This window comes from Saccostrea cucullata, unplaced genomic scaffold (assembly GCF_032062105.1).
Source record: "Saccostrea cucullata isolate Sc308-1 unplaced genomic scaffold, CSIRO_AGI_Scuc_v1 ctg1538, whole genome shotgun sequence".
Classification (NCBI taxonomy): domain Eukaryota; kingdom Metazoa; phylum Mollusca; class Bivalvia; order Ostreida; family Ostreidae; genus Saccostrea; species Saccostrea cuccullata.
The window spans coordinates 42370-67076 of record NW_026918275.1 but is presented as its reverse complement, the minus strand read 5'-3'; the positions used below and the strand labels follow the sequence as shown (position 1 = coordinate 67076).

Sequence of the window (24707 nt, the reverse complement as noted above, 5' to 3'; positions counted from 1 at the left end):
AGCTAGAAGTTGTCATTCTGCCAAGAAATAAAAATGAAAGTGTAAACATGTTAAAAGGTAAAAATAACAAGCAGTAAAATAAAACCACTAGTGTACTGTGTATAATTGATAGAATATTGCGTAACGCAGAGGTCACAATTCTGTTTGATTTAACGGGAAATTTAGTTATATGACCACTTTTTGGAAAGATATATGGGGCTATTAAATTCTTATTTCTCGACTTCAAAGGGAACGATCCTCTTGCCATGAATGCGACCAAATGGGGTTTGAATCTTCGAGAGGTTCATTCGATTTGCAAGAACGTGTTTATGATCAATTCCTAAAATAATGGTATTGACAAATAAGTTGACGATACCAAAATATCTCATTTAAATTCAAAATTTCAAAAATTGTTACGGCCAATGCAGTGACCTTGTTTGCGTCTACAACCTGTTAAGTCGAATATAACCTAAAGTATTAATATAATATGTTTGAAAAGGCTTTGAACACAATTATTTTTCGATATCTTCACATTTCGTCCTTCACTCAAAGGCATTAATGGCTGTTTTTTTTTTGGTGAAAACTTCAATGAAAATTCTTTTGATTAGTAACACATGTAAATAACATTGGCTTCTATGAACGTGTCAAGTAAAGGACATAGGTAACATAGTTTGACTTTTATTGTGTATTTTCCTGTTTAAGAGTTCAAATACTTGAAGGAACTGTGTTCTAATTGTACTGTGTACATGTGCTTTTGCATACTTTTTCTGAAACAAGTTTGGATAAACGAAACGCCGAAAGTATATGCTGAGATTTTTTGTTTTGTTTATTTTTCTTTGAATTACACAAGAATTTCATGAAATGATATATTTTCAAAATACCCGGTGAGGCATACTGATTTTTTTTTTTGGTATAAATTAAGAATAACTTGAATTAAGAATATTGTTAAAAATTATTAGCAGTTAAGGTATGTTGCATATGTCCTTTAGCAAGAATTTTTTCGTCTGGGTATTTTTAAGGACAAACTCAAAAGCAGATGCATTAAATGCTAGATTACATATCCCGAGAAAGTGCTAGATTTTGCATTTATAAAGCAGATTTCGGAATGTTGACTTGTCCATCTTTTTTATGAACTTTTAAAAAAGAAAACTGGTACCTCGTTAGGCCACGCGCACGAGTTATAAAAATTAAATGCAATTATTTTTTTCATAAACAACATGATTTGTCATATCCTTGTCAATATAAACCCGAAAGAACTTAACCACGAAGCAATGCAATCCATTTGACTCGTATTCTAAATAACAACACAGTGCATGATCAATAGAAACGGGGAAATGCACTTTAAAACTATTGATATTTTCAAGGACAGAGGATTCGTGATGAAATGGTAACACTAGACCAACTCAGATTTATCGCTATTTTGCTTTAGTTATTGCGTACTGTTGCAAGAAAAATATATGAATTTATTTCTTCTTTAGAATCAAGCAAGAAATCCAAACCAGAAGTCTCTGTCGAGACTGAAGCTCTACTGGTTTGTACTTATAGCAAAGGAAGAGAAAAGTACTTAAGCACTTGGGAATTAAACAATAGCAATAAATAGAAAAATGATCCTTGATTAAGTATCTTTGTGTTCTTAGAGTAGTCTCATGCCACATTATATTATAATCAGACTAAAACTGTATTTGGAGTAGCATTTTGAGGGTATTTAACAGAAATTTCTATATTGTAACCAAGGCAATTATGTTTATTGAAGTCAAAAACTGATATGCAGAATTGTGTATCTTAGTTTAGTCTACTTGTGTGCCAAGTTATATTGAAATCAGACCAAAATTGTAGGATACGTAGCATTCTGAAAGAATTTTACAGAAATTTCTATTTTATTTACAACGGTAACACTGTTCATCGAAATCAAAAACCGATGCTCTATTCTATGTATCTTAGTGTAGTCTACTTGTGTGCCAAGTTATATTGTAATCAGACCAAAACTAGGAGGAGTAGCATTTTGCAAAAAATTCACAGAAATTTCTATTTTTAGTAACCACGGCAACACCGTTCATCTAAATCAAAAAACGAACCGCAGAATTATGTATCTTTGTGTAGTCTACTTGTGTGCCAAGTTATATTTAAATCAGACCAAAACTAGGAGGAGTAGCATTTTGAAAAATTGTTTCCAGACAGACGGACGGATGCCGGACGCATTACTATAGCTCTTCTGCTCTCTGACCATTAGAGCTAAAAAAGAAATACAAGCGGAAAAAAGCTATTAATTGTTACTTTTTATGTCCACTAACTATAGCTGTTTGCTAAGTGGTATAATGATAATGCAATCTATTGCTAACTTTTGGTTAGTTATCAGACTGAGATAATTACATGCCTGCTTGTACATTTATACGAGCATGGACAGTTTCCTGTAAATTGTGAAAGCAAATCTTTGGGAAGTTTTGTGTATTCACATTGCATTTAAAATACCAGTTTTTAACAAATAACACATCGTCAACTCTAACTTTAAGCATTCCTCTTACCTGAATAAAAAGCAGCCCCCTTACATTAAATGCATGCACCGATTAATAAAAACGACAGGAGCAACATAACACATGAAATTCAATTTATTCTCTGTAATTTGAAATGCACATTGACGGCTTTTAAAGGATATATTACCTTGAAATATTTTGGTTGTAGAACGCTCTCTTGTCGTAGGACAGCTGAAAACTCAAACTATCGATTTATTAAACTTCATTAAATTAATATTATATATATCTCCATATCCTTCATATAAAAAAAAACTGTAATCTCATATCAAATTTCCCCTGGCCCCAGGATTATGATACAGACTAAGAGTTAATTCAAACTTTCAATTGTTTTTAAAATATTTATTGATTTTCAGATAGCAGCTCTTTTGAAAAGAAACTTTCAAATATCTTATAGTTTTGGCCTGTCTGCGTTTTACAACATTTTAGTAAAACATATAAATATTTTGACTTACGTTTAAGATGTTTCATGATCCCAGGGCCTGGTGCATGTCATGGTAAAATTTATTTTTTAATTAAAACTGTTTTGTTCTATACCATGGATATGATTATTTAAAAAATACATTTATAATGCTAATCAAACATTAACGATGAAATAGTTTTGTAGAAGTCACAGTGTCAGCATTTTTTTTTTGTTCAAGGTTTTGCCAAAGGTCAAGTTGTCCAAAACTTAAGTGTTACAAAAGTTCCAAAACTATCTGAGGTATAAAGTTAAAACTTATACAATTTATAAATAAATATATCATTGATTAACAGATAAAAAGTATCATTTGAAAACAAACGTTAAAAAAAATTTTTTGAGAAAAAAAAATAGACCCATTTTCATGATTTTTCTGTTAACTCTAAGTTGAAATTACACATTTAATTGGATTATCTCTCTTTACAAAATTGTTTTTATTTCTCATCTTTATATTTTGTGTCTGCTAAAAATTATATGGCATAGTTAATAATATTTTTTAAAATTTCAAACAAACTATTAAATGTCACAAATTTTTTAAACAAGAGGCCCATGGGCCTTATAGGTCACCTGAGTATCATGTAACAACTTTCCAACAATTGAATTTGGTTCGTGTTTTAAACCAGAGGCCATGAAATTTTCAGTTTTGAAAGAGGCAGCATTGCTTATCATAATTATACACTCAGCATGCTTACTCTAGTCACTTAATACCCAGAGGTAGATCAGAGTTACAAAGAGAAAATCCATTTCCACTTTATAACCAGTTGTGCACCCCACCCCACAGGAACCACATATTTCATCATAAGTTGTTGATTAATACCAAAGAGCAGATTTCAAATCATTAATTTATTTTCATACTATTAACCCCCCCCCCCCCCCCCCCCCAACCAGGGGGGGGGGGCATAAAAAATAATCATTTTGCTAGATGCACCTTTCTTCATCAAAAATATATATCATTGGCATAATACCCAGGAGCAAAGGAAAATATTTTCAAAGAATTCTTGCATTTTCACCATCATTAGAGCCCCACCCTAACACCACAGCCCCTAACCCAGGGGCCATGGCATTGATAATTTTGGAATAGGCATCATTCTTCATTATAATTATGTACATAGTTTATTAATTTGATAACCAGGGGAGAGATTTTTTAAATCAATTTATTCTCACTATATAACCAATAGAGCCCCGCCCTTTACACCACAACCCCCACCCGAGGGGCCATAAAATTCACACTTTTGGAAGAAGCACTCTTGCTCATCATAACTATATACCTACTTAGTTTGTTTAATACCCAGGAGCAAAGAAGAGGATTTTAAAGAATTAATGTATTTTCACATCAAATGAGCCTCCCCCTTACACCATAACCCAGGAGCCATGAAAATCACAAATTTAGTTGAGTCACTCTTGCTCATTATAACTATATACCAAGTGCGTGTATTTAATACCCAAGAGTAGAAAAGATTTTCAAAGAATTAAAGTATTTTCTTTGGTGTTAGATTGATGAAGACCATAATACTAGTAAATTCAAATTCGTCTTTCTTACATTTGAATAATGTTACAAGAGTGCGTTTTTTTTCATAAATTAGATAGCTATTCAATCTTTTATAATGAATTGTTGGACATACATGTCAATGTCATGTAGAATAGCCTGAAGTTTGCCAGTGGATCATTTTTAAAAGTATTCAACTTGCATTTCTACATGTAAGATATCTTTCCACGTGCAACTGACCAATTGTTGAATGGCTTGCAACGTTTACGCCAAATACATATTTACATTTTACTTCGAACACGTGGTTCAGGTCAATTTATGATCATGTCAATGGAGTGCAGGATAAAAAAATGTTCTTTATGAAAAAATACAAACATTAGAAACTTTGAAAGATGTCACGGGCGTTTTTAATTTGATGTTAACTAGAAAAAAATATGATTAATAAAATGTAGTTTGTGTCAGGCTCAGAGCATAAGCGCTTCAAGGGTAAGGAAAACGAGCAGCACCTTTCATGCATTTAAATGGACAAATCATTTTTAGCTCACCTGAGTCAAAGGCTCAAGTGAGCTTTTCTGATCACATTTTGTCCGGCGTCCGTCTAGCTGTCTGTCTGTAAAATTTTCACATTTTTGACTTCTCAAGTACCGCTAGGCCAATTTCAACCAAACTTGTCACAAAGCATCCTTGGGTGAAGGGGATTCAAGTTTGTTCAAATGAAGGGCCACGCCCTAATTCAAGGTGAGATAATTGGGAATTATTGAAAATTTGGTGATATCTTTTAAAAATCTTCTTCTCAAGAACCACTGTGCCAAGAAAAATGAAACTTATGTGGAAACATCCTCCGGTAGTGTAGATTCAAGTTTGTTCAAATCATGACCCCCAGGGGTAGGGTGGGACCACAATGGCCGCCCAAAGTTTTACATAGAAATATATAGGAAAATTCTTTAAAAATCTTCTTCTCAAGAATGACAAAGCCATGATTGATCATATTTATATGGAAGCATCCTCAGGTAGTGTAGATTCAGGTTTGTTCAAATCATGACCCCCGGGGGTAGGGCGGGGCCAAAATGGCCGCCCAAAGTTTTACATTGAAATACATAGGAAAATTCTTTAAAAATCTTCTTCTCAAGAATGACAAAGCCATAATTGATCATATTTATATGAATGTATCCTCAGATAGTGTAGATTTAAATTTGTTCAAATCATGACCCCCGAGGGTAGGGCGGGGCCACAATGGCCGCCCAAAGTTTTACATAGGAATATATAGGAAAATTCTTTAAAAATCTTCTTCTCAAGAATAACAAAGCCATAATTAATCATATTTACATGGAAGCATCCTCAGGTAGTGTAGATTTAAGTTTCTTCAAACCATGACCCCCGGGGGTGGGGCGGGGTCACAATGGCCGACCAAACTTTTACATAAAAATATATAGGAAAATTCTTTAAAAATCTTCTTCTCAAGAATGACAAAGCCATAATTGATCATATTTATATGGAAGCATCCTCAGGTAGTGTAGATTCAAGTTTGTTCAAATCATGACCCCCGGGGGTAGGGCGGGGCCATAAAGGCCAATCAAAGTTTTACATAGAAATATATAGGAAAATTCTTTAAAAATCATCTTATCAAGAATAGCAAAGCCATGATTGGTCACGGGACTACTTTTGGATATAAACTTTTCAACAATAATCCAATTTCTGCTTTTTCCCAGCCACAGTGCACAGGTGAGCGATGTGGTCCATGGGCCTCTTGTTTACATAACTACCGGTATACTCGTGATCACGTGTTTTGGCCAGGGAATCCACCTGCCAATGGATTCACCGAAAGTATAACAAAAAAATTAACACAGACGCAAATCGCTTTGCAATATGACTTTGAGAAACCGAGACTTCCACCATTTATTTTACAAATGAATTGTTTGTCATTGTAGCATGAAAATAATAGAATTTAAAGAATGTTTTTCATTTACGAAATGGATGACAAAAATGATCTTTGTGCCTTTCCGATCGCCATAAAGTGTTCCTTTCTCAAGCGTAAAATCCTGTAGTATTCGTAGTAACCCATAATGCAGTTCTCATTCGGCTGATTTGCTAGTTAAAGTCATGTTGGTGCCTCATTTGCTAATCTGACGCCAAAAAATATAGTCCCCGTTCCCATGCAAAAATCTTTGTCAAAATAAAATTTAATTCATGACTGCAGATTTTGTATCATAGAGAATACTTATTTCAGTTTTGAATGAATTCTAGAGAGATCGATTGAAGTACATTTCTACAAATATTAGAGGTTGGTGAAAACTTAAAACGCAACATTTATACTTTTCTGTTTACCATGTCTGCACGTGCTAGTCAATTCCTAGCCACAATTCCGTGAATAATTTACCCTATCTCACTGTGGTCTCGCAAACTCTCGCCATAGCCACTATCAGATCTACTCTGAACTCATCGGGTTTTATAATTTGCAGAACATCAACAAAAAAAAGTAGGGTGATGTATATAACCTATGACAAGACATTTCTTTTTGATCTTGTAACCTTGAACTTGAAGTTTGACCTACTTAAAAAATTAAAACATTGCTTTAAATTGACCATAACTTTTGAATGCGGCTTTCATTTTAAAGAAGACTGTTACCTGTGACAATGTCTTTCTAAAAACGATGATTTTTGAGCTCGTGACCTTTAAGTTTGACCTACTTTTCAAAATTTTAACTTTGTCATATCTTTGGAATGAGAAGAGATATGGCTTTCATAGAAGACTTTTGTATTATCTGTAACAAAGCCTTTTGAAATACACTATGATTTTTGATCTCCTGACATTGACCTTAAAGTTTGACCTACTTTTCAGAAACTTAAACATTGGTTAAATCAAGCAGATTGGATTTCTTAACCTGAATAAATAGCACAAACTCTCCGGATAAAGAATTAGTCTGGATTTTTTGCTGACCAAGCCTAGATCTATTTGTTTAGTTGGGTCCCCTAAAACACGTTGCCATCCTGGTGTTTTTTTAGTACAGGATGGGAAAATTTTTGCCGGATTTTTTTTTTCAGGATAAAAATTTCAGACTCCTGTGGTTAAAAAAAAAATGCAGAAATTATGAGCAATATGATACAAGATAAAAGTACATTTTTATAATTTTTTTTTATCATTCCGTTTGGTCGTAAAAGATTTTAAATGCCCCAGCCATTTTGGCACATACTTGTTATAAAAAACAGAGAAAAATTTGTATTTTTTTTTTCATAAGTACATTCAAAATAGGTTAAATTTAGCAGTCAGACAATAATTGGGTTACCTTTGCAGTATACCAATTTATTATTGTTTCATTGTACATGTAGCAATGACCTTCATTAAAAGTCCAACCTTCTTGGCAATCTAAAACATAGAGGGTAAAATCATTGTTTTGTCACATGAGAAATTGACAGTGTAAAAGATATAACGTCATGTATCAAATAATGTGTTTAAAAGGAAGTAAATACCTTGATTTTATACATACACATTCAAGTATAAAGAGTATGCCATGCTATTTAATGCAATAACTTTTTAAATTTATTACAATGTTTTTAAATTTAAAAGAAAAGGTATATCGTGTACCTAATTAAATACATAGGGCTCACAGCGGGTATGACCGATCGTCAGGAGATGCTCACTTTTCCAAGGCACCTGATCCCATCTCTGATGTTTATTGGGGCCCGTGCTACGACTTTTATTTGATAACTGATTAGGATGAATCTACATGCAATTAACCACTAATCCTTTTTCTACTTTTTGTAGATTTATTGAAATTCTGGATTTTCTTTTAAACCCAAAAATGTTTCTAATTATGAATTGCACTAACCGTTTTTGATACCATAATTAATAGTTCCAACCGGTATATGTCGACGTTTTCAGTCCATGAAGTGAACAGCGAAGAAATCTACACTCTGTGATCTCTGAATTAAACAGGAATACTTCACTTAACTTTCTTTTCATACATTCTATTGCACATTGGATTCGATCAGTGCTTGAGAGCACATCGATGTATGCATCAGTATTTAAAGGCAATATGTTGTTGAAATTATAGCTGTTTTTAAAATTCCTCCTTGCAATTCCAAATCTTGGCATTTTACATAAATTATAAATAAAAGAAAAGAGGTAATTGCCTTTTCCATACATACACTATAAGTATTGTGACCAAAATTCTTCAATGCCTAAAAGTGAGTTAACTGACGCCGTCAGCAAATTTAAAAGGAAGTCAATGAAATATTATGTGTGAGTCATAAAATATTAATGCTTAGAACACAGCATATTGAGCAATTGGATTCTGGAAGATTTAAGGATGAAACAGAAAGAAATATTGACTATAATATTTTATTCAAATGCATGAATTGAAATGCAAACGTGTAAAACTAGTTGTAGATCTCTGCAAATACTTAAATTTAAACTAAATCAAATTACTGATATTTTATATTTTTTTAAAGTTCATTTTCAATACCCGCCTCCCGATCTTTGCAAACAGTAATATCACTGAAAGAAAACAATGTCATACAATAGAACTGAATTTTAATAAATAAATGTAATTTTTTAAACAACAAAACACCTTTTTATACATGGATACGCGATTGCGTCATTTAATAAAACCAAACAATATAGAGTATATTTTTTAACATTCATATAATAGAATATTATAACAGATTATTTAAATGTTTAACAAAATACGCACAATAATCATTAAATTAAAATTTTGTAAACATGGGGTAAATGTTTTATCCAATCCTGATTTACAAAATCTAAAATAACGGAGGTGCGAAGACCAAAATAAGCACACGTGTTGGGCATGGTCTAAAGGAAAGACCCTTTTATACGGACAGTATACAAGTGTAAACAATTTTATCTTACCTATTTTAACAGGATTCTGATTTTAATCAGATTGCTTTTGTCTGTAAAATTTTGCATGTGTATCATTCATTTTAAGAAAGTTACTTTAGTGTGGCAGCAGCAATGGAAAGTGGAGATATTTTTTTTAACCAAGACCACTTTCAGAAAAAAATGGCTCTGAAATAGATATAGACAGTGTCATTGATGATATTATAAACATGGAGAAGGAAAATCCAGGTTCTTATTTGAATTTTGAAATGGATACAAAACATGAAGCATTTTGCCTTGCGTGCAGGACAGGAGCAGAGAAACTTAAGAATAGGACCAAATAGTCAAATAACTTTGAAGAATGACAAGGACGGACAGAAATATTTGGAATACACAGAAAATGTTTCTAAGTGTAATTCAGGAGGGCTCAATACTAGGAAACTAAACCCCAAAGTCACTAGGGAGTACGAAGATGCTGAAAATTCTACAAAATGTGTTGTGCAATTATTTAAAAATAAATACCGGTATATATTTCCATTTCCGATTGTTTTCCCTATGATAAACACTACAAAAGTTAATCTTGTTTATTCTCCGTGATTCCTGTGGCATGTAAATTTCTCTGTTGAAATACTACTGAAAGGTCAAAGTTCAACCTGCATGTATACGTGTGGTAATGACTGGCGTATAAATACACTGAAGAAAAAAAATAGATGTTTTGTTTAATTGTTTACTTTGTAAGTATATATGATATATATTTTTAGAAACAAAATAGATAATGAATTATCTCCGGATTAAAAGCAAGTCACCAAGTCCACTACCACCGAGGATTCGCGAAACCGAGAACTCCACTTCCGTAAACATGGTAAACAGCCCATCTAAACCACGTGCAGAAATCGGCATCGCCGCTTAGATCGATCTGCACTTCATCATTTGATACAGACATCGTCCCTGAGTCATTACCACGCATGCGACTTCTTAAGGGACTCAACTTCCTCTGTTATTTTAACATCCACACAAATCCTGACCATGCTGACCAACTCCCGTTTCATCAACTGTAACATTGTATTTAATATGGCGGCGGAGAAGTGTCCTAGGGCCTATACACATTTTCGTGCTTCCGACAACCTAAATCTAGGTCACATATATAATTAAAGTTAACAAGATTGCTTTTTTAGCAATTTATCCCACGTTTCCCGCTACTGTTGATGCCCTCACATACCCCCCTAACTAGACAGTGATTCCTTAAATATATATTTCACTGCGACTCCAAAAATGGGAAGAGTGATGCTTTTTATTTGCGACCTAAGAAATATATTCAACATCAGTATTATGGTTTGATGATATTCTAGTAGGAATTCACCCATTACAGAAAACAGTGTCTGGTCTGTGTAAGTCTGCGGGATTTGATGATTTTTATACAAATCAGTCTCTTCGTGCAACGGCTGCAACTCGACTATATTCCGCCGGAGTAGATGAGCAATCAGTCTGAGAAAAAACAGGCCATAGCTCAAATGCTATTAGGGGCTGCAAGCGTGCCTCAGAGCAACAACTTAAATTTGTTGACAGCGTTGTAAAATCAAGGAAGAAATGCACTTGATTCAGCATCAGAGGAAGCTACACTGGACGCAGTTCAATATGTACAGAAAGATTCCAAGAGAAGTGTTAGTGTGGAGGCACATGAGAAGTGTGTGACAATTGACATTCAATTCTGGTTTTCCTCTGTGTTTGAAAAATAACTGTGTATAGAAACCTACATGAGTGAATACGTTTATTCTGAATTTTCTAATTTATTTTTCAAACTGTTTTTTTTTCTCTTAAATGAAAGTTTAGTAAACCTTGATTTCACTCAAAAATTCTGTTATCTTTTTAAAAATGCTGTCCGATTTTGTTATCATTGCAGACCGATAATGTATTATCAGACTGGTAATTATAATTATCGGACGGCGACAGGTAAGGTTTTAGACTGCAAGAACAAAGGCATGACGTCAAAGCAATGTTTTAGCAATCATTAAACACGACGCAAGTAAGCTTACGCAAAAGTTTAAATATAAACCGGAAGCGTTTTCAGCGTCCTATCCATTATAAGTACAAAAGTGTATTCTTTTGACTAATGTGTTTTATGAATTGCTTATTACAGTGTATAGTTTTTACCCATTTTCGGTTATCGACCTATTATGTACTGAAACAAAAACATCATAGGATTAGGTTTGGGCTGAAATTGTGAGTGATAATAAAGTTTCTCTTGTTCATTTACTACTTCTTCTAGGGTATTTTTTAGATCATGAATCAATTCAATAATAGTGAATTTTTAATTGAAAGAATTAAATCTATTAAAACATTATTTTTGTTATAGATTGTCTGATGATTTAGAGCAAAGTCGGAGGAAATTGGCATCCCAGCAATAAAGGATTCAGAGGACCAAAGACATTTATCAATATCTATATTCTTATGTAACAAAAAATATCAATTATTAGGTCACCTGATAACTCAGGTGACCTACACGTATTGCTATCCGTTTTCGTCCGTCGTCGTCCGTCGTGCGTCGTGTGTTAATATTTGAACATGTTCAGCTTCTTCTCTGAAACCACTGAACCAAATTTGGTATACAGCATCTATAGCTAACGGGAAACAACAATTCTGAATTTTACGGTCCCCGCCCCCCTGGGGTCTGAGGGGTGGGGCCAAAACCACCAAAATTATTGCAATCTTTTCTTCTTCTTTACTCCTGGACATCGAGCAGTCAAACTGTTGGCATGAATGTAATGAGCATTGAGTCCTCTACCAAAATTGTGAAGTTCATGGCCCCAGGGTCAGGGGTTCTGGTGTTAGGGCGGGGCTCTATAGATCATATAGTGAAAATGCATTAATTCTTTAAAAAACTTCTTCTCTGCTTCTGGGTATTAAATAAACTAAGTAAGTACATAGTTATGCTGAGAAGGAGTGCCTCTTCCAAAATTGTGAATTTTATGGTCCCAGGGTCAGGGTTTCTGGTATTAGGGCGGGGCTCTAATATAGTGAAAATACATTAATTCTTTGAAAATCTTCTCCTTTGCTCTTGGGTTTTATGCTTATGATCCAAGTATATATATATATATATATATATATATATATATATATATATATATATATATATATATATATATATATATATATATATATATGATAAAGAAAGGTGCATCTAGCAAAAAGGTTATTTTTTTATGCCCTTTTGGTCGGGGGGGGGGGTTAACATAGTCTGAAAATAAATTAATGCTTTGAAACCTGCTCTTTAGTATTAATCAACCATTTTATGATAAAATTTGCAAAATTTTGAAATATGTGGCCCCAGGGTCAATGGTTCCTTTGGGGAGAGGTGCACAACTGGTTATAAAGTGGAAGTGCATTTTCTCTTTGTTACTATGATCTACCTCTGGGTATTAAGTAAATAGAGTAAGCATGCTAAGTTTATAATTATGATAAGCAATGGTGCCTCTTTCATAATTGTGAATTTCATGGCCTCTGGGGTAAAAGATGAACCAATTTTAATTATTTGAAAGTTGTTACACGATACACAGACAGACAGACTTACAAGGGTAAAACAGTATACCCCCCTCTCCTTCGGAGCGGGGGTATAAAAACGGTTAACTAGCTGTATTTAATAATGGAGGCAGCATAGTGAAAAGATTAGTGAAACGTTCCAGAGTTTCAACTACACAGGCATGGCTCATAACCTGGGAAAGATTTCTACAGAGGACGAAGAAACGTCACGTAGAGTGCACACCCTCACAGAGAAAGCACAGGAACAATACCAAGAAAAAGTTCAGAGGTATTGAGACATACTTTTGCGCTTCTCACAGGATATAGAAAGTGTATTTGCTAGAATGTGCTTCATCTCCAAAAGAGATCTATGCATTAAAGTCAGTGAAAGAAAAACTGGAGGACAGTTTCAAACATTACGAAGATTATCATGAAGAATTCGGTGATTACTTCGATAGAAAACACACAGCTGATAGCGCACAAGAATTAAGACACTATACGGAAGAATTTTAACGAGATAAATAAGAAGGTTCAAAACGCTTTAATGAAAGTACAAGACGATATTGATTATGTCCAGTTGGAAGTGAACTTCAACCCATCTCATAGGACAACAAGTTCTAAATCATCAAGCTTAGTAGACGTTCACAACAGAGAGTGGAGGAAGCCAAAACTCGTTCAAAGATTGCTGAACAGTCTGCAAATCTGAAAAAGCAAAAGTCCAAAATCACCTTAGAAGACAAAATACACAAAGCTCAAAGTCAGCAGCAACAGGAAGATATAGATTTGGAATTGGATCTACTGCAAAAACATGAAGAACTGGACATTGCAAATATGCGTCTTAAATTTGAACTTGAAGAGGAGGAAGACACATCAAGATTCGAAATCCAGTGTTCCTTGTGTATCTGGTGAGCAGAAAACAAGAAACTTTGTTGACAATCTCACATTGAACCCCAATGCTGAGCCTTTCGTATTCAATAGTGGAACTCGTACAAACTTTCAAAAAGAAGTTCGTCCTGACACAGGCAAAGAAAATTATCCTGTACATACTTCAGACGTCCATCATTATGGCCAGCAAAGAAATGTTGACAATTATCGTTCACCATTGTTACAGATACCTACACAATCTGCCGTGAATTTACCATCACACAACTATTCAGATGCCTCGAATTTCCTTCTCAAAAAGAACTTACTGTTGGAAAGTTTCCAACAACAGCGTTTTGTTGACAAATCAGATCGATATGTAGTGTGAAAAACACAGTTTAAGACTATGGTGTCAGAAATAAGGTGTTCACCACTAGAAGAATAAACTCTTCTCACCAATTGTACAAACAAAAACTCCGAAGCTAACAGACTGATTATGAGCCTTAGAGCTTCATGCGCCAATAATCCAGAACTATGCTTATTCAACATCTGGAAACGTATGGATGAAAGATTTGGATCTCCCGAGTTGATAGAATCAAGCCTGAAATCTCGACTGCATACTTTAACCGATTTCACAGACCACAAAAAGTTGTATGAACTACATGACCTACTTTGTGAGGTACAAGCCGTGAAAGCTATTCCAGAATACAGTGTGATGTTTTCATACCTTGATTCATCTCTTGGATTTAAACATATAGTTCAACGACTTTCTCGTTATCTCCAGAAGAAGTGGATTAATCGTGTGGTTCATTACAAGAAAGAACACTGTGTAATCTTTCCTCCTTTCAGTGAGTTTGTGGCATTCATTGGTGAGATGAGCATCATCAGAAATGATCCTGGGTTGATGTTTGGTTCTTCTAAGGAGAACCGCCCTGATCGCAAAGGACAAAGTAAAGTTAAACTTACTGTGTTTACCCACAAATCTGACATTTCTGTGAGACAGTGAATGGCGGACATCAGTATTTGATTCGCAAAGGATCTCGACATACTATAAACAAGTGTACATGTAAAGCTTTCAGAACCAAAAGCATCAGGAACGCAAACACATTCTAGGAGATTATAACATTTGTTTTCGTTGTTTTGAAACATCAGATCACTTCGCTAATCGCTGCAAATCCAAGGTTTTGTGTGATGTGTGTAGAAGTACATGTACCTACCACTGTACAGCTCTTCATGAGGATGTTAGTAACCGCCAGATGTCCAGGAATTCTTCTTCCCACTAAACCATGGCGAGGAGGAAACTCACTTTCTGGAAATGTGAAGCAGTCAATTATTCTAACTGTACTGATATTTGTGGTGAATTTAGTGGAAAGTCATGTGCAAGGACTGTACCAGTGCGTGTATATGTTCAAGGTCAACGTCAAACATCAGTTGTGACTTACGCTATGTTTGACGACCAGAGCAACAAAACCATAGGTAAAAGTTACCTTTTTGACTCTCTGTGTATCAAAACTCTGCCAGTTGACTACACAATGCAATTGTGTTCGGGCAAGGTTACCAGTAGTGGGCGTGTTGCTGACAACCTTTAACAACTTTGGCATCGAGCCAATCAGTGACAATCGTCAGTTGAAATTACCACCTGTCTTGGAGTGTGACAACATACCAAACAGTCAGACGGAAATGCCTACACCGGATATCGCTCGTCATTATCCACACCTGAAGGATATTGCTCGAGACCTACATCCGTTAGATCCATCTATGGAAGTCCTACTGCTTATAGGACGGGATCTTCCAGAGGCCCATCACGTTTTTGATCAGAGATAAGGACCACCACGTTTTCCTTTTGCTCAACGATCTCCTTTAGGATGGACAATTATTGGAGATGTTTGTTTGTCTGGAAAACACATTCCATAATTACATGTCAACAGAACTTTCATCAGTAAAAGTGGTCGACCTACAATGTTGGAACCATGCAAACAAACTTTAAACATACAAAGCACTGTCATCACTACGAACAAGACTGTTGTCGGAAAAATAGATATCTTCAAGAAAACGCCAGATGACAATAAATTCGGCCTCTCGATTGAAGATCGCAATTTTCTGAAGATTATGGACGACAAGTTTCATCTTGATCCCACCCTTCCGGCAAAATCGTGAACAACTTCCAGGCAACTACTCACAAGCATTGTTTCGTGCTAGATGTCTTGATGCCTCTTTAGGAAAAAACAACATCAAAAAGGAACATTTCATTACATTTATGCAGAAAATATTTGAATGTGATCATGCAGAATTGGGTCCATATATACCACCCGATAAGGAACATTGGTACCTTCCAATTTTTTGAGTCTACCCATCCTCATAAACCACATCAAATTCGTGGTGTCTTCGACTCCTCAGAGGAATTCAAGGGTGTGTCCTTGAACCAACAACTATTACAAGGACCTGACTTCATAAACAATCTCCTGGGAATACTCAATCGTTTCAGGAAAGAAAGAGTAGCCGTAGTTGCCGACATTCAAAGCATGTTCCATTCATTTCTGGTGGATGAAGACCATCGTGACTATTTACGTTTCTTGTGGCACAAAGATAATGACTTTGAAAAACCACTGGTTACTTACCGCATGAAAGTTCACGTATTTGGCAATCTCTCCTCTCCTTCCGTGGCAATGTATGGTCTACGTCGCATTGGTGAGCTAGCTGCTAACACTCATGGACAGGAAGTGGAAGACTTCATTGTAAACGACTTTTACGTAGACGACGGCTTGAAATCTTGTGCAACTACTCATGAGGCAGTCCTCCTCATACACAAAACTCAAGATGCCATGAAGGAGTATGGTAACATAAGACCTCACAAATTCGCATCTAATGTCAAAGAAGTTATGGAAGCCTTTGATTCTAATGACCTCGCCAAGAACCTTGTCGACCTGAATTTCGATAAGGATGTCTTAGCTCAAAGCAGTCTTGGACTTCTGTGGGACTTACAGACAGATACCATTAGATTCAAAGTTTCTAGTGAAAACAAACCGTCTACAAGGAGAGGTGTACTTTCTGTCGTGAACCGTCTTTATGATCCTCTCGGATTCATCGCCCAGTTATCATTCAGGGCAAGATTATTTTGCGGAAAGTAGTGTCAGACACGTCAGACTGGGATGAAGCCCTACCTGATTACCTTTTTGAAGAAGGGGAGAAATGGAAGAATAACTTCCCGACTTGGAAAAGTTACAAATTCCTCGAGTGATTGTTCCTAATCTGAGCGAAGCACATAGGAAAGAACAACTCATTTTCTGTGATGCGTCCGAACTAGCCATAGCTGCTGTTTGCTATTTAAAAGCACACTATCCCGATGGTTCTACTTCTCAAGGCTTCGTTTTAGGGAAAGCAAAAGTGGCCTCTGTCAGTGGACATACAATCCTTAGACTAGAACTTTGTGCCGCGGTACTTGCTGTGAATGTAGGACAAACAGCAAAAGAACAGCTGAAGATAGAAATAGACAATGTGAAATATTTTAGTGACAGTCGAATTGTGTTAGAATACATAAACAATGCTAAGAAACGATGTTTTGTGTATGTCGCCAATCGTATTGCTCACAAACCCAGTCTTAGTGATCCGTCACAATGGTACTATATACGTAGTGAAATCAACCCAGCAGAGAGGAATTCTCCCTAGTGAAATGCAGAACTGTGTCTGGATCTCTAACCTAGAAAAAACAGACATCGTACCTTCTGATGAGCATTTTCCTCTTGTGAGTCCCGAGGAAGACAAGGAAATCCGCTGTAACAAAACTGACATTGAGACAAAAACAGCTTACGGTCTGGACAATGAACTCCTCACAAAATTCTCAAAGTGGAACAAACTTGTAGCAGTGGTTGCTAAAGTTTTTGGATATATTCAGAAGTGTCGTAAAGTAGAGAGCATGATGAGTGATGTTGACCTTCTGTGCAAAGCTGAAATGGTCATTATCAGAGACATTCAATAGAAATTCTATTCTGAGGAAATTGAAAATTACAGGACTCTAAACCTTTGTCAAAAAACAGTCCTATTCAAAAACTAGACCCGTACATTGACAGTGAAGGCATTTTACGTGTTGGTGGTCGTTTGCGAAACCTCAGTGCTTATGCTTCATTCAAGAACCCGATGTTTCTACCTGCGAGACATTATGTGACTACTCTTATCGTCAGAAAACTTCACTCAGATGTCAAACACCAAGGACATCATATCACAGAAGGTCATATTCGTTCATCTGGATTTTTGATTGTCGGATGTAAAAGACTTGTGTCATCTGTCCTTCATAAGTGCGTCACTTGCAGGAAGCTTAGAAAAGTACCAGAATACCAGAAAATGTCTAACTTACCGGAGAATCGTCTCATACCAGGACAACCACCCTTCTCTAATGTTGGAGTTGACATTTTTGGTCCGTGGAACATTATCACACGACGTACCAGAGGTGGCGCAGCAAACAATAAAAGATCGGCTGCTCTGTTCACTTGCCTCGTTACCAGGGCTGTACATATCGAAGTCGTAGAGGAAATGACGTCGTCTTCATTTATTAATGCGCTCCGTCGATTTATCGCCATACGTGGGCCTGTTCACGTCTTTCGATCTGACAGAGGTACAAATTTCATTGGCGCTGCTAAGGAGTTAAAGGTCAATGTGATAAATGTAGAGGATGAACATCTTCACAACTTTCTCAACGAGCAGAGAACGACGTGGATCTTCAACCCTCCCCACTCTTCTCACATGGGAGGAGTGTGGGAACGTATGATAGGGATCACCAGACGTATATTGGATGCTATTCTACTCGACTACGGATCTAGGAGTTTAACTCATGAGGTGCTCACTACATTCCTAGCAGAAGCTTCATCCATAATCAACTCCAGACCCCTTGTGTCGGTATCTACAGACCCTGAGAATTCATTTGTGAATGGTGAACCAAAAACGTTACAGAACTTATTGTTCTTGTGGAACAGTGAACATTTCTGTCATTCAGTGCGGTAGTTATTTTAAGAGACTGTAAATGGACTGTAATTTAATTCATTACATGTTTAGATTATCTTAAATGTCTATTTTGAAATTTGATGATATTGTTAATATCAGGCGAGGTGTGTGTCGTCTTGTAATCCGGATTTTTTCTTCCGGTATGTTTTGGTTTTCTTTTTTTGTTTATACTTGTTATTTTCGTGCGTGTTGCACGAGATTTTTTCTGTCATTCGTCGCCTTACTCAGTACATGAACAGTCATACTGTTGTTACAGTTGTTTTCTCTGCCCACAATGTAAGTATTTCATATATTTAACTTCTTACAGTTATTTGTGTAATGCTTATCAATTTTCGGCCAGGTATTTCTTTCTTAAGTGTGTGAATTTACTGTTAAATTTTACCGGGAATTTTGAGTGGCTAAATTTTTCATATGCTTTGTCAATGTATGCAGATATTTGTAAAATTATGCTAATTTTACACACACACACATCTCAGTATTGTGTCATATTTATTATGAGCAAAGGTATTTTTCAGATTTTCATTAATTTTCTTAACTTTGAGCATTGTACATCACTCTTATTATTCTTTTTGTCTATTGTAGCTTTTCACCGTTTCGTTTCGTTTGTTGTTCCTACGTACCTTCTATGTATCATCACATGAATACTGGAGTCTCAATAAAAGATAAAGCTGTATTTAATAATGGAGACAGCATAGTTTCCAATCAATAAATGTTCAGGGAGTGTGCGACGCCGATCTCAGATTCACCAACATCGTCGCTAATTGACCAGGGAGCAGTCATGACTCTTTCATATGGACTGACAGTTCTCTTTCAACAAAGTTTGAATCCGGTATGTAATATTCCCAACAAAAATAAATTCGACGAAAGCGCATTACCTTGTGCTTTGTATAAACATGTATATACAGGCACGTAGTAACAAGGGGGGGGGGGGGGGGGCAGTTTTTTACCCAACATTAATTTTACTTTAGAAAATGTTCATTGAAGTACAGCCCCCCCCCCCCCCCCCCCCCAGTAAATACTACGGTAAAGTAATGTAAGGGAAATTAATGCAGTATTGTATGCAAAAAAAATATTATGAATTTTCATTTCCATTCAATAAATACATGGTAGTGATTACTTTTCCGTAGGATTTTAAATATAATATACAAAATTTTAATTGCAACTTTTTGGTATTGCGCCGCCTTCCTATACCAGACAATGAAATTTGTCTTTTTAAATGGAAAAAGTTGTGTAGTTACTCCATATTTGTCCATAAATTTATTAGATATTATTGGTTTAATCTATGTACGAAGTTTATTAATGTATGACAGAGAGTTCCTACAAAACAACGCTTCGCCAGACATTGGCACTGTCCGGAATTATTATTTCCACTTTTGTAATATTGTTATGTGTATGCACGTTGTTTCCGGTTGCATTATTAAAGTGCGCGCTTTGTACCATCCACATGTGTTGTGATTTCTCACATCTTACACCTTACTCTTATTGGCGTGGTGGCAGCGGTAATCTTACTCACGACTCTAGGAAGTGGTTTTCAGAGAAGTCACATCGGAACGGAGCTGTTCCTGCGGTCATTTGTGAACGATACAGTGCATATTCTATTTTCGAGGTTGTGACCCATTTTCCAGTATGGCGAGCACCCCACGTGCACAAAAACAGTGGTGTTTAACAAAGACTGAGACAGTAGCTTCGTTTGAAAATTGGCGTCAAAATTTGTTATATACCCTTTCCTTAGACAAAAATTTTGCTCCATTCCTTGTATCAGGAACCTGGTGGAAAAAAAAACAAAGAGTACACCGTACCGCGGGTTCAGTGATGATGACGATAACATACCCGAAGCGAGTCGACTTACGAAACAGCAAAAGGTAAATATCTTGGAATTGATTTGATGCTAGGCCAGATTGCGAACTATTGCCCTACAATATCTCGCAATACCATTGTCAAAACTCTACATCCATAGATCAAATTTGGCAAACTATTCGACTTCATTATGGTTTCCAAACAACAGGGGCTCACTTCATAGACTTTGACTCTATTCGTTTTGATCCAAACGAACGCCCAGAAGACTTGTTCCAAAGACTCACAGCCTTCGTGGAAGATAACTTACTTCGAAAAGACATGGGGATCACACATCATAGTGAAGCCATAAAGGATGATGAGGAGCTCAGCCCATCACTAGAAAATTTTGTCGTTTTTACTTGGTTAAGGCTTATTCACCCTGGCCTCCCCAAGCTTGTGAAACAAAGATATGGAACAGAGTTGCGGGCTAGAACCCTTGCATCAATTAAGCCTGACATTTCGCAGGCTCTGGACTCGCTCGTGGAGGAACTCCGCATGAGTGATGATGCAAAGTCCATGAGAGCCTCGGTCAGCAGGTTCCAGAAACAGTCACGCACCACCTCGCAAAGTCAACAACAGTCCAGACAGAAGTCTTGTCCCTTATGTAAGACAGCAGGACGACAAGACAAACACTTTCTCAGCAAATGTGCATTTCTGCCTTCGCAGGACCGACATTTTATGGCTAAGGCTCGTGCCATAACTGAAATATATGATCAAGACGAGTCAATCATATGTGACACAGAGGACAGTGACGAGGACCAACAGCCTATCGCTACCAATCGTATTCAAGTGAGACAGTCTCCGTACTTTGATGTATTCCTTGGACACCATCCTGTCAGGCTAACTATTGACAGTGGCGCAACGGGAAATATGATTCGTGCCTCAACTGCTACTTACCCCAGTGCCACAATAACTTGTAGCTTACAGTCAGCCCATCAAGCCGATGGTTCATCACCTCTCAAAGTTATTGGTGAAACAAGACTTACCTTCATTAGGGATAAGCATAAACTATATTTTGAAGGACTTGTAGTAGAAAATCTTGACTGTGAAGTGTTAGCAGGCATACCATTCATGGAAAACAACGACATTGCTATTCGCCCATCACGATGTGAGGTGATTATCGGGAATGACTATACTTACCAATATAGGTCGTCGGATGCTGAAATGCAGAGACATGCGGTACGACGAGCACATATTGCACGTGCCCCTCCAGAATCAACAACAGTATGGCCTGGCCAGTTTGTTGAGATTGAGCTACCAACTGACATGGCTCCTACGGATTCTACATTTTCGATAGAACCCCATCAAGGCAGTAACGCAACTCAGGCAGAGGAATGGCCAGAACCGTGTCTTCTTCAAAGTGTGGCTGGAAAATTGCGTGTACCTAATCTCACAAGCACGCCACGTGTGCTCAAACGCAATGAACACTTTTGCAAAGTCCGATCTACATTTGTGCATGAAGAAAAGAGCTCTTCAACTTCACCGATAGTGAAACAGACACAATATAGTTCTCACGTTCAATATTCTGACCAGGTTAATGTTGATCCTGACAAGCTGCTGCCTGAAGGAATAAGATCCAAATTCAGGGAACTTGTAAACAAGTATGACAGCGTTTTTAACCCAAATTTTCAAGGCTATAATGGCGCAGTCGGACCCTTAGAAGCCAAGGTAAATATGGGACCTGTTCAACCACCGCAAAGGAAAGGAAGAGTCCCTCAGTACTCCAAACATCAACTTGACACTCTTCAAGAAAAATTTGATGAACTTGAAAGTATTGGCGTCTTTAAACGCCCTGAAGATATTGGCATTACTGCAGAGTACGTCAATCCATCCTTCCTGATTAAAAAACCGAATGGTGGATTCAGGCTACTGACTGCCTTTGCTGACGTCGGACGTTATAGCAAACCACAGCCATCCCTTATGCCGGATATAGACTCAACATTAAGACAAATAGCCCAATGGAAGTACATCGTTATAACAGATCTTACAAAGTCATTTTACCAAATTCCTTTGGCGAGGGAGTCAATGAAATACTGTGGCGTTTCTACACCATTCCGTGGAGTGCGAGTGTATGTGAGATCCGCTATGGGAATGCCGGGTTCAGAAACTGCACTAGAGGAACTAACCTGCAGAGTTCTTGGTCACCTCGTTCAGGAAGGAGTTGTAGCCAAAATCGCTGATGACCTGTATTGTGGGGGCAACACACCTGAGGATCTCATGCGTAACTGGGAAAGAGTCCTTGAGGCCCTGCATAGAAGCAGCCTTAATCTATCCGCATCAAAGACAATAATCGCACCAGCTCAGGCTACAATTCTTGGTTGGGTCTGGCAACTCGGCACAATTAGTGCAAGTAAACACCGCATTTCCACGCTCTCTACTTGCGCGACTCCCCAAACAGTAACGTCTCTTCGCTCATTCATTGGTGCTTATAAGGTCTTATCACGTGTTATCCAGGATACATCACAGCTCCTCGCACCACTCGATGACATAGTAGCTGGCCGTCATCCCAAGGACAGAATTGTGTGGACAGATGATCTGCTATCAGCCTTCCATAGAGCACAAGAGGCATTAACTACACATAAATCTATAACCCTTCCACGCCCGAGTGATCAACTGTGGATCGCTACAGATGGAGCCTTAAAGAAATATGGACTTGGTGCCACCCTTTATGTAGAAAGGAAAGGCAAACCCCTCTTGGCAGGCTTTTTTAGTGCAAAACTCCGCAAGAACCAGCGACAGTGGTTACCATGTGAAATTGAAGCCTTATCAATTTCCGCAGCCATGAAGCATTACAGTCCATATATAATACAATCAGTGCTTCCAGCTTGTGTATTAACCGACAGCAAACCTTGTGTTCAGGCTTACGAGAAGCTTTTTAGAGGAGAATTTTCAGCCAGCCCCAGAGTCTCCACATTCCTATCAACCGCAAGCCGCTTTCAAATATCCATCAGGCACATTTCCGGTCAAGCTATTTTGCCTTCCGACTTTGCCAGCCGAAATGCCCCTGAATGTAACAACACCTCATGCCAGATCTGTAGTTTCATCAATCGCCAAGAGGAATCTGTTGTTCGCCATGTAACTACAAAAGAGGTTCTTGATGGGATGGCCAATCTGCCCTTTACGAGCAGGGCAGCATGGCTCTCAATCCAATCTGAGTGCTCTGACCTCCGCCGTACAGTGGCCCATCTACGTCAGGGAACACGTCCATCAAAGAAACTTACGAACGTGAGAGACGTCAAAAGATACCTCAATGTTGCATCAATTTCGAAAGACGGTTTATTGGTAGTAAAGCGGAACGTTCCATTTGCGCCAAGCAGAGATTGTATCTTTATCCCAGGACAGGTCCTGAATGGCTTACTCACCGCTTTGCACATTAAACTTGACCATCCCTCTAGTCACCAACTCAAGTGTGTTGTCAGTCGATATTTCTATGCCTTAGACATGGACAAAGCCGTAGAAGTGGTCACAAGTACGTGTCACCAATGTGCCTCCCTACAGAAAATGCCAAAGTTTTGTCAGCAACAGAGTTCTTCTGATCCTCCAGAAACAGTCGGCACTTCTTTTGCTGCTGATGTTCTTAGACGTGAACGGCAAATGGTATTTGTGCTACGAGAAAGCATCACCTCTTACACATTTACCAAATTACTCGAGTCTGAACGCAACCAGGAACTTCGTGATGCCATACTTCAACTGTTAGCCGACGTTCACCCTCTTGATGGCCCATTTGCTGTTATACGAACAGATTCAGCCCCTGGATTTAAGGCCCTAGTAAACGACGAACTTCTTGGACGACACCGTATCAGAATCGAACTTGGTCGCCCTAAGAACATTAACAAGAACCCTGTGGCAGAGAGGGCAGTCCAAGAACTAGAGGAGGAAATACTACGGTTTGACCCATCAAACAACATAGTGCCAAATCTAAACACGCGTATCAGGAACAGGGGTCTGTCAGCCAGAGAGATGTGGCTACAAAGGGATCAGTTTTCCAATACTCAGATTCCACTCGCGGATCAAGACCTTATCAAAGCTCAACATGATCTCCGTCAACAGAACCACCCATATAGTGAACGAGCTAAATGCCCATCCCAAAAACCACCACCAGAACCTGAGCTGAGTGTGGGAGATATAGTTTACCTCCGATGCGACCTTAACAAAGCCAAATCCCGAGACAGATATATCATTGTCAACATGGACTATCCTTGGTGCAACATAC

At 37.4% G+C, this 24707-nt stretch overlaps 1 protein-coding gene across 1 annotated transcript; it reads left to right on the top strand.

Moving 5' to 3' along the window:
* Positions 1 to 17333: 17333 nt before the first annotated feature.
* Positions 17334 to 18658, top strand: LOC134261107 (uncharacterized). The gene is made up of 2 exons (XM_062743576.1): positions 17334 to 17567; positions 17672 to 18658. The coding sequence occupies exons 1-2, from the start codon at positions 17334 to 17336 to the stop codon at positions 18656 to 18658; spliced, it is 1221 nt and encodes a 406-aa protein (XP_062599560.1).
* The last annotated feature ends 6049 nt before the right edge of the window (positions 18659 to 24707 follow it).